Source organism: Nannobrachium achirus (assembly GCF_963921795.1).
Source record: "Nannobrachium achirus genome assembly, chromosome: 18".
NCBI classification, from domain to species: domain Eukaryota; kingdom Metazoa; phylum Chordata; class Actinopteri; order Myctophiformes; family Myctophidae; genus Nannobrachium; species Nannobrachium achirus.
Genome location: NC_137825.1, coordinates 16,342,918 through 16,354,684, shown reverse-complemented (window position 1 = coordinate 16,354,684; position 11,767 = coordinate 16,342,918). Strand labels below are relative to the sequence as shown.

Below are 11,767 nucleotides of genomic sequence, written 5' to 3'. Positions count from 1 at the left end.
CATTACCTCAGGGTAATGTTGCAATATATATATATATATATATATATATATATATATATATATATATATTTATATATATTACAGTAATGCATCATAGCTTCCAATATCTCTGAAGGGGAAGATGAGGACACACGGACAGCCTGCGTCCAATTGGCTACGACCAATCCATAGATTTATGGACTTGTATCCCATGGTCTAGAGCAGGGGTCTCAGAGTTACTAAAGGGGGTCCTCCAAATCTTTGTGTCATAGAAAGAAAAAAACAAAATCTCCTTTTTAGCCAGATTCTTAACCAGATTCTGAGAACTTTCGCCAAAAATAGCAGATCTACAAGCTCACAACGCCTCGTGCTACGAGGCGTTGTGAGCTTGTAGATCGGCTATTTTTGGCAAAGAGGTTTGGTGTAGAGGTGAGAAGTATTGACAGTTCAAGTGGTTAAATATCTGAAAACACAAATTAACACAAATCCAAAATACACTAATGATTGTGCTGTCAAACTATATGGAATCGAACAGGTTGTAAGGGGTCCCTGCTTCATCTCTCTCTCAACTAAGGGGTCCTTGGCCTGAAAACGTTGAAGACCACTGGTCTAGAGAGACCGTAGCCCATGAAATAATTAATTCAGACGGAGAGAGAGACACTTACATTTCTTATATTTATATATTACGTCTTATATTTATCTTATCCTATTCTGCATTTTTTACCTAACCAACACAAATTGCAAAAAAAAAAATCCAGTGAAGGGTTAATGACTGTTCACAAAGTGTCACATGAGTGCAATCACATGACGCATCAAAAACGAAAGTAAAAACGCAGCGGTGTGACAAACGTGCACTCTCTCTACTAAGTGCTCTTGAAATCAACAGTATTTTCGCACAAACAGAGAAGGCTTAAAGACTTTGACATGTGAGTATGGAATAGAAGAGTTTCTTTCTATAGAAAACCAAACATTACCATTTTAATTTGCCTTGAAGTTGACACATAACATGACATGTTATGTTAGGTGAAGTCTGAGGCTCTGAGCGTCTCTGCATTATGTTTCTCAATATATTACATAATATATCATGGTTAAAATGGAGTTTGAAAGTAGTTTACCGCTGTTTGGCAATAGTACTACTTGTTGTTGCATGCTAACGAGAGCTAAGTGCTAACAACAAGGTTGTCTCACTGGTTAGATGTGGAACAGAAACGAGGGATGCATCATCAGGTATCGCGACGCCCCGGCTGCCTTAAAGCTAAAGCTCCAAACAGCCCAAAACAAACTAATTAGGGTTGTGCTTGGTCTCCCTCCTCTGACCCACCTTACCGAGCATCACCACGAAAGCGTGGGGTGGCTCAAAGTAGCTGACAGAGTACAGCATCTTGCAATGGGCCTGGTGTACAAGATACACTACACCTCCAAGATTCCCATGTACCTGACAAACTACTTCTTAAAGGTCAAGGATGTTCACGATCATAACACCAGAGGCAGCTCCACTAATCATCATCAGCGTAGATTTAACACTAAACAAGGCTCTAACTCGTTCTCCTGCTATACCATCAACATGTGGAACGCCCTTCCACAAGCCCTAAAGGAGAGCAAATCCCTAGCCTCCTTCAAAATTGGTATGAAAAGTCACCTTCAGACAGCAGCTACCCGTGACTTGTAAATAGACTAAGCCCCCATGCTCCCCCCCCCCCCCCCCCTTTTCTTTGTATTCTGCCTTTTGTATTTGATGTTATGCTTTTGAAACTGATATTATCCTAGATAAAGTACTATGTTCTATCCGTCTGTCTTTCAATGTTATATGAGATACTTAAAGTGTGGTTCCTGTGGAAATAAGCCTCGGCTTTCTAGGATCTCCTTTTAGTTGACCTTGTACCAGTGATTTGTACTGTCATGAAACTGTACTTTTTTCTATTGCAAACTTCTAATAAATTCTTCAATCAATCAATCAATCATCTCTATCATCAGGCAACATCGTTTCAAGTGATAGGAAACATGTTTGAGTAGGAGTGGTGTAAAGTAACTAGTACATTTACTTTACAAGTACTGTACTTAAGTACAGTTTTCAGGTACTTTACTTTTACTCTATAGGAGTATTTCAATTCAAATTCTCAATACTTTTACTTCTATTCCACGACATTTATGACATGGTGGCTATTTGAAAATAGCCGATCTACAAGCTCACAAAGCGACGTATTGTGAGCTTGTAGGTCTGCTATTTTGAAAGGATTTTTATGTATTTGGAAACTGTTATTATGTATACTGAGTATGTATACTTTTAGTACTTAAAGGGATATTTCACTTCATTTGGTCATTTTATCGTCTAATCAGGCTTTTATGAACACCCTTTACAGTTTTTAATTTGCTTGATTAAATATTTAGATATTTGATGTAAATGTTACCAGGCCCAGGGCCTCTCCCCACAGCCCACACACACCCATTGTAACTTCAAACTTCATTTTAACCATGATAGATTCATTAAAACACCCATTATTATTTCTGGTGACTCATACTACCCTCCTAATACGTGAGCAGGCCGTGCTTTTTCGATAACCTTTTTCATTTATTTGTAATAATTATTTCCATTTTCCCAAAGAATTATTAAAAATAAATGAAAAAGCACGGCCTGCTCACGTATTAGGAGGAAAATAATGGTTATTTTTAATGAATCTATCATGGTTAAAATGGAGTTTGAAGTTACAATGGGTGTGTATGTGGAGCCCCCCCCCCCCCCCCCCCCCGTGTGCGCAACGTCACTCCCCGCAATTCTCCCCCACTATCAGCTTCTGGCTAGGGGAAACACTGTACTATATTTGATTCTTTCTTTAACATATGTCCTGATGACCTTTGATCTGCTATGACTATCTGGCTTAACTATTTAACCCCTATAATGTGTGTGTGTGTGTGTGTGTGTGTGTGTGTGTGTGTGTGTGTGTGTGTGTGTGTGTGTGTGTGTGTGTGTGTGTGTGTGTGTGTGTGTGTGTGTGTGTGTGTGTGTGTGTGTGCGCGTGCGTGTGTGTGCGTGCGTGCGTTTTCATGCTGTGCATGTTATTGTGTGTACAATTTGTGTGGGGCATGAGGTGGCTCTACTTTGCATACAATTCTTTGCTTGTTTAATATTAAGAGAGTTGACTTGCTATATAGATCATTAAATTGACTTGACTTTCACTTTTCTTCTCAGTGTGTGGAAATGGCGTCTGCCAGCCTTCTCCTGTCTGAGCAACAGTTCCTGTGTTCCATCTGTCTGGATGTGTTCACTGATCCAATCACCACTCCATGTGGACACAACTACTGCAAAACCTGTATCACACATTACTGGGACAGTAATGATGTTTGTCAGTGTCCACTATGTAACAAAAGATTCAATAATAGGCCGGAAGTCTTTGTCAATACGTTTATGTCCGAGATGGCTGATCAGTTCAAGAAGTCACAGCAGCTAAAAGAAACTTCCAGCACAAACCAAGAACCCGCTAAGCCAGATGAAGTGCCCTGTGACGTCTGTACTGAGACCAAGCTCAAGGCCCTGAAGTCCTGCTTGGTGTGTCTGGCCTCCTACTGTGAGACTCACCTGGAGCCTCATCAGAAAGCCAAAGCGTTACAACGTCACAAACTTATTGACCCTGTGAAGAACCTGGAAGACGTTATGTGTAAGAAACATGACAGACCTCTGGAGCTGTTCTGTAAGACTGACCTCATGTGTGTGTGTCAGTTCTGCACAGAGTCAGACCACAGGTTACATCAGATTGTATCTCTGAGAGAGGAATGTGAAGGAAAGAAGGCTGAGCTGGGAAAGACAGAGACTCAAGTTCAACAGATGATCCAGGAGAGACAAGTGAAGATTCAGGAGGTGAAACGCTCAGTCAAGCTCAGTAAGACAGATGCAGACAAAGAGATAGCACATAGTGCACAGATCTTCACTGCTTTGAGGAGCTGTATTGAGAGAAACCAGGCTGAGCTCAAAGATGTGATTGAACAGAAGCAGAAATCAACAGAGAAACAGGCTGAAGGCTTCATTAAAGAGCTGCAACAGGAAGTATCTGCATTAAAGAAGAGAAGGTCTGAGCTGAAGATGCTCTCACACATTGAAGACCACCTCCAGCTCCTCCAGAACTTCTCATCAATCAACACTCCTCCACCCACCAAGGACTGGACAAAGGTTATTATCCATCATACCTCCTATGTGGGGACTGTAAGGGCAGCTATGGCTCAGCTGGAGAAGACACTCAGTCAAGAGATGGAGAAGCTGTGTGATGCTGAGCTGAGGAGGATCCAGCAATATGCAGTGCATGTAACTCTGGACCCTGATACAGCAAATCCCTACCTCATCCTGTCTGAAGATGGAACACAAGTGAAAGATGGAGACATAGAGAACGATGTCCCTGATAATGCAGAGAGATTCTCTGAAACTATATGTGTTTTAGGCAAACAAAGCTTCTCCTCAGGAAGGTTTTACTATGAGGTTCAGGTTAAAGGGAAGACTGACTGGGTCTTAGGAGTGGCCAGAGAGTCCATCGACAGGAAGGGATCGGTTCTACTGAGCCCTGACAAAGGCCTTTGGAGTATATGGTTGGATAAAGGAATTGAGTATGATGCTAGGGATTGCCCTTCTGTCCCCCTCCCTGTAAGAAATAAGCCCCAGAAAGTGGGAGTGTTTGTGGATTATGATGAGGGTCTGGTCTCCTTTTATGATGTGGGGCACAGAGCTCATCTCTACTCTTTCACTGGCTGCTCCTTCACTGAGAAACTGTATCCATACTTCTGTCCAGATGACAATTATAGTGGTAAAAACTCTGCTCCTCTGATCATCTCTCCTGTCAATCACACAGAGTAGACTGAACCTATAATGCAAGGTTCTTGTTTTCTTCGTCAAACTGTCAAAGGAAGGCAAATGTTATTGTAGTTTTACTTTAAACAATTTAAATTTAAATGTTATGACATTCAGTTTTTATTGTTTCAATAATTAGAAGATAACAGAATAGTTAGTATTGTACTTCCAGTCACTAGAGCAGTTAATAAATGAGAAATGCAATAATTCTGATGTTAAGAATGTACTCTTATGTAGCAGCACGATAATTTAAAGAAGATGGGGAACATATTCAAAAATTGGGCAAATGCCTGTGTGTGCACCACTTAAATTCTTATTCATTTTGCTGTGCCTAAATCATTATTTAAGATTTGTTTTAGTTTTTCTCTTCTATTCATTTCTTTGGATGTACCAAAAACATCTCAAATAAAAAATGTTAATCTTATACACGCAATTTGTTTCTCGAGACACACTGTATTTTCTACTTTGTATGAATAGTATATGACCAGAATCGGGCTACAAGCTCACAATGCCTCATAGCACGAGGCGTTGTGAGCTTGTAGATCGGCTATTTTTGGCAAAGAGGTTTGGTGTAGAGGGGAGAAGTATTGACAGTTCAAGTGGTTAAATATCTGAAAACACAAATTAACATGAATCCAAAATACACTAATGATTGTGCTGTCAAACTATATGGAATCAAACATGTTGTAAGGGGTCCCTGCTTCATCTCTCTCTCAACTAAGGGGTGCTTGGCCTGAAAACGTTGAAGACCACTGGTCTAGACGAGCAGGGGTTTTCAAAGTGGGTGACGGGGCACCCTGGGGTGCCGTGAGATAATTTGATAATATTTGGGATTTATTTGGACAAAAAATATTTAGTATCATTTTAAACTTGAAGTACAAAGTTATTTTCAGTCAGTTCTAACCAAAATGGCAATTATCTCAATGTTTTCCTCTCAACATAATCACAAAAATATCGTCATTGTCGGGCAGAAACCTCGTATCTCCAAGTTTCAAATGTGTACGTCTTTTGGTAAAGCAAAGCCCTGCTTCATCATACAAAGACTGTCACACAAAACTAGTGAAAACAGCCGATCTACAAGCACAACGTTGTGTGCTTGTAGATCTTCTGTTTTCACTAGTTTAGTAAATTTTATAGATGATAAATACAAAACAAACGGTTTTGAACATACAAGGTTTCCACCCAACAACGACATGCTATAAATATAAGGTGCTGGGAGTGAGAATTATAATGTAGGGGTTTCTCGGATTAAACAAATATATTTATGGGGTGCCCTGAGACAAAAAAGTTTGGGAACCCCTGGTCTAGAGAGACCGTAGGCCATGAAATAATTAATTCAGACGGAGAGAGACACTTACATTTCTTATATTTATATATTGCTTATATTTATCTTATCCTATTCTGCATTTTTTACCTTACCACACAAATTGCACAAAAGATGCCAGTGAAGGGTTAATGTTCACAAAGTGTCACATAAGTGCAATCACATGACGCATCAAAAACGAAAGTAAAAACGCAGCGGTGAGACAACAGTGCACTCTCTTCACTAAGTGACTTGAAATCAACAGTATTTTCGCACAGAGAAGACTTTGACATGTGAGTATGGAATAGAAGAGTTTCTTTCTATAGAAAACCAAACATTTGCCTTGAAGTTGACACATAACATGAGATGTTATGTTAGGTGAAGTCTGAGGCTCTGAGCGTCTCTGCATTATGTTTCTCAATATATTACATAATACTGTGTAGGCCTGTAGGCTGTATACTAACTCTCTATATGGTATAGAGTTTTTTAGTGTTTATTGGAGAAATGTCCTTCAAGTACTATATTTGATTCTTTCTTTAACATACGTCCTGATGACCTTTGATCTGCTATGACTATCTGGCTTAACTATTTAACCCCTATAATGTGTGTGTGTGTGTGTGTGTGTGTGTGTGTGTGTGTGTGTGTGTGTGTGTGTGTGTGTGTGTGTGTGTGTGTGTGTGTGTGTGTGTGTGTGTGTGTGTGTGTGTGTGTGTGTGTGCGTGCGTGCGTGCGTGCGTGCGTGCGTGCGTGCGTGCGTGCGTGCGTGCGTTTTCATGCTGTGCATGTTATTGTGTGTACAGTTTGTGTGGGGCATGAGGTGGCTCTACTTTGCATTCAATTCTTTGCTTGTTTAATATTAAGAGAGTTGACTTGCTATACAGATTAAATTGACTTGACTTTCACTTTCTTCTCAGTGTGTGGAAATGGCATCTGCCAACCTTCTCCTGTCTGAACAACAGTTCCTGTGTTCTATCTGTCTGGATGTGTTCACTGATCCAATCACCACTCCATGTGGACACAGCTACTGCAAAACCTGTATCACGCATTACTGGGACAGTAATGATGTGTGTCAGTGTCCACTATGTAACAAAAGATTCTATAAGAGGCCGGAAGTCTTTGTCAATACGTTTATGTCTGAGATGGCAAATCAGTTCAGGAAGTCACAGCGGCTAAAAGAAAATTCCAGCACAAACCAAGAACCTGCTAAACCAGATGAAGTGCCGTGTGACGTCTGTACTGAGACCAAGCTCAAGGCCCTGAAGTCCTGCTTGGTGTGTCTGGCCTCCTACTGTGAGACTCACCTGGAGCCTCATCAGAAAGCCAAAGCGTTACAACGTCACAAACTCATTGACCCTGTGAAGAACCTGGAAGACGTTATGTGTAAGAAACATGACAGACCTCTGGAGCTGTTCTGTAAGACTGACCTCATGTGTGTGTGTCAGTTCTGCACAGAGTCAGACCACAAGTTACATCAGATTGTATCTCTGAAAGAGGAATGTGAAGGAAAGAAGGCTGAGCTGGGAAAGACAGAGACTCAAGTTCAACAGATGATCCAGGAGAGACAAGTGAAGATTCAGGAGGTGGAATGCTCAGTCAAGCTCAGTAAGACAGATGCAGACAAAGAGATAGCACATAGTGCACAGATCTTCACTGCTTTGAGGAGCTGTATTGAGAGAAGCCAGGCTGAGCTCCATGATGTGATTGAACAGAAGCAGAAATCAACAGAGAAACAGACTGAAGGCTTCATTAAGGAGCTGCAACAGGAAATATCTGCATTAAAGAAGAGAAGTTCTGAGCTGAAGCAGCTCTCACACACTGAAGAACACCTCCAGCTCCTCCAGAACTTCACATCCATCAACAACATCCCTCCACCCACCAAGGACTGGACAAAGGTGATTATCCATCAGACTTCATATGTGGGGACTGTGAGGACAGCTATAGCTCAACTGGAGAAGACACTGAAATCAGTGATACTGAGTCATGAGATGGAGAAGCTGTGTGATGCTGAGCTGAGGAGGATCCAGCAATATGCAGTGCATGTAACTCTGGACCCTGATACAGCAAATCCCTGGCTCATCCTGTCTGAAGATGGAACGCAAGTGAATGATGGAGACATAGAGAATGATGTCCCTGATAATGCAGAGAGATTCTCAGACAGTTATTCAGTCTTAGGCAAACAAAGCTTCTCCTCAGGAAGGTTTTACTATGAGGTTCAGGTTAAAGGGAAGACTGACTGGACTTTAGGAGTGGCCAGAGAGTCTGTTGACAGGAAGGGATCAATCACACTGATCCCTGATAATGGCCTTTGGACTATATGGTTGGATAAAGGAATTGAGTATGAGGCTAATGAGTGCCCTCCTGTCCTCCTTCCGGTAAGAAATAAGCCCCAGAAAGTGGGAGTGTTTGTGGATTATGAGGAGGGTCTGGTCTCTTTTTATGATGTGGAGCAGAGAGCTCATCTCTACTCTTTCACTGGCTGCTCCTTCACTGAGAAACTGTATCCATACTTCTGTCCAGGTGACAATGATAATGGTAAAAACTCTGCTCCTCTGATCATCTCTCCTGTCAATCACACAGATTAGACTGAACCTATAATGCAAGGTTCTTGTTTTCTTCATCTAACAGTCAAAAGAAGCCATATTTTATTGTAGTTGTACTTCAAGATTTTAGTTGAAAACAATTATACCATAATTAAACAATTTAATATTATTATATTCATTTGTTTATTGTTTCAATAATTAGAAGATAACATAAAATAGTTAGTCTTGTACTTCCAGTCACTAAAGCAGTTAGAAAATGAGAAATGCAATAATTCTGATGTTAAAAATATACTTTGTAGCAGCACAATAATTTACAGAAGATGGGGAACATATTCAAAAATTGTACAAATGCATGTGTGTGCACCACTTAAATTCTTATTCATTTTGCTGTGCCTAAATCATTATTTCAGATTTGTTTTGGTTTTTCTCTTCTGTTAATTTATTTGGATGTACCAAAAACATCTCAAATAAAAAATGTTAATCTTATACACGCAATTTGTTTCTCGAGTCGCACTGTATTTTCTACTTTGTATGAATGGTAAATGACCAGAATCGGTGTAGTACCCAAAACAAAGAGGCAGAACATGCTCGGACCAACAAAAGTCAAGAAATATGACACTTGATCGACAAATAATTTGCAAGATTATCTGTGAACAAGACACGCAGACAGACAAACACGCCTGCAAACTATAATATCTGCCCTCCTGGTGTCGTGAAGACAGCAACTCAGATAATAAACACTTAATGATCTAATAAAACATGATGCCCTGGCCTATAAGAACAGTGAACTGACCTTTTTGGCTCCTCTTGCGACCTCCTGCAAGGTGGTCCATATGGTCGTACACGGCTGTAAAGTGCCCAGTATCCGGTAGGAAAAGGTCCTTCCGAGGTCTCAGGAAGGTGTCCAGGACCCTGGCGGAATGGGGAAGCCATCTGGTCCCCTTCACCCCACTGGGGACGTTGACATTTACCCCCAGCTCAATTCCAACGTCCTTCACATTCCTCATGGATTGTGTGCTCTGTCTGTACATCTTAAATCTGGCCAATACTTTTATTGTTCTTCTGGATGGACAGAAAGCCCAGTTGTAATCTGTAGAGATTAAACAAACAAATAAGAAATTATGGAAAATAAGCAGGTCAACTATATAAATCCCCTCCCCTTCCTATTTGGTTTATATATATATATATATATATATATATATATGTGTATATACTGTATATATCGTCGTTGTCGGGTGAAAACCTTGTATGTCCAAAACCGTTCGTTTTGCATTTATCATTTTAAAAATGATTTAAACGAGTGAAAACAGCCGATCTACAAGCACACGACGCCTCGCACCGCGAGGCGTTGTGTGCTTGTAGATCGGCTGTTTTCACTACTTTTGTGCGACGGCCTTGTATGATGAAGCAGGGCTTTACTTTGCGGAAGAACGGACAAATTTGAAACTTGGAGATACAAGGTTTCCATCCGACAACGATAATATATGTATGTATATACTGTATGATAAACATACCTGTCCCCTGTAGCAACATACCTTGCTACAGGGGGTCCTCCAAATCTTTGTGTGATAGAAACTTTTTTTCTCCTTATTTATATTAACCACTTGAACCCTAGTGTCCATATTCTGAGAACCTTAGCAGAAAATAGCCGATCTACAAGCTCTGTGAGCTTGTAGATCGGCTATTTTCGGCAAAGAGGTTTGGTGTAGAAGGGAAAAAGAGCAAGAGCTGAAAACACAAATTGACATGAATTCAAAATACACTGATGATTGTGCTGTCAAACGATGAAACTATATGGAATCTATGAAAAGGTTGTGGGGGTCCCTGCTTCATAACTCTCTCAGCTAAGGGGTCCTTGGCCTGAAAACGTTGAAGTCCCCTGACTTAGGTTGATGGGTCTTCCCTTGGCTGTAATAATCAAGTGATTATTCTCACGACATGAATGTAAACAAAGTCCATGGAAAGAAGCAAATAGATAGAATAGAATTTGCAACAGGAGACATATGATAATTAAACTTCTGTCATACGTGAATTCGCAATTCACTTTTTCCAACTTCTGAGAAAAATCTATGCGAGTAAAATGAAGCTCTCAAATGATCCCTCGGTCAAACTAGCATGGGTAACAGGAGACAAAAGTGTAAATCTGTGAACACCATTAGTTGAATTGTTTTGTGTTCTCGTCTATTGTGAATCGGAGATATGGGGCTGCAGCACTTCTCTCCAGGGTCATCTTTTACAGAGTGTCTGTCTAAGTGTCTTCACACTTGGACGCTTTAGTTCGATTAAAACAAACCCTGGAGTCTATTGTCACAAAGACCAGTTTGTTTATGCTGGTCTGAACGCTCAATCGAACCCTGATGGAACCAATCAAACCCCAATAAATTGTGCACAGGCTCTATCATTACATTTCTTTTGTACATTACCGTATACATTTCTTTTGGAGCAGTTACTGCAATGCAAACTTTAGTGAACAGCATTTCCTCTTTAGCAATATTGTACACTGTGTTTAACTTAGTCATCTCTGCCTCCTGTTGTGATTTGTCGGACACTTGGCATAGGAAAGCTGCGGGGAGGGGGAGCAGCTGTGCCAATGATGCACCTGTCCTGGCAGTGTATGTGCTTTTGGCATGGATAGTGAGGCTGTCGTGTTTAAAATGGGTTGCTGCAGCGAAGATGCAAGATTGGTACTGCTGTTCTGTCTGTGCCCGTTGTTTGTCTAAGTCAGAATGAGTTTCTGCTGGGTCTGGTCAATAACCTCAGGTGCTGGGACATTTTTCTGAATGAAAGCTTCATTATTCTTAATGTTTTGTGACAGGCAGTAGTGACCTATACAACCTGAATGTTTTAGGTTGCTACTTTGTGCTGGAGAAGGACATCACTGTATCCTGTACTATGAGAGAGACAGAGAAAGATACACCATCAGTAGGTAGTGAATAATCAAAGATAAATGACTGCAAAGCAGAAAGTCTGCAACACTCCAGATTAAATAAAAGGTTTGATAATAACATGAAAGTGAGGAAATATCCAGCACACAATGAATGTCCTTTTCACATGGTTTATTTACCTCTCACGGACAGATACAAGTCGGACGCGTTTCGACCCAGTAGGTCTTCC

The 11,767-nt window shown here is 40.7% G+C and overlaps 2 protein-coding genes across 2 annotated transcripts; both read left to right on the top strand.

Annotated features, from left to right (window-relative positions):
* Positions 1-3,175: 3,175 nt before the first annotated feature.
* LOC308303680 (E3 ubiquitin-protein ligase TRIM21-like) lies at positions 3,176-5,040 on the top strand (the record flags this gene model as incomplete). The annotated part of the gene is made up of 1 exon (XM_080748137.1): positions 3,176-5,040. One exon carries the CDS (start codon positions 3,176-3,178, stop codon positions 4,814-4,816), a length of 1,641 nt encoding a protein of 546 aa, XP_080604263.1. The 3' UTR covers positions 4,817-5,040.
* Positions 5,041-7,036: 1,996 nt separating this feature from the next.
* On the top strand, positions 7,037-8,695 carry LOC308303679 (E3 ubiquitin-protein ligase TRIM21-like; the record flags this gene model as incomplete). Its single annotated transcript, XM_080748136.1, has 1 exon — positions 7,037-8,695. The coding sequence occupies one exon, from the start codon at positions 7,037-7,039 to the stop codon at positions 8,693-8,695; it is 1,659 nt and encodes a 552-aa protein (XP_080604262.1).
* Positions 8,696-11,767: the final 3,072 nt, after the last annotated feature.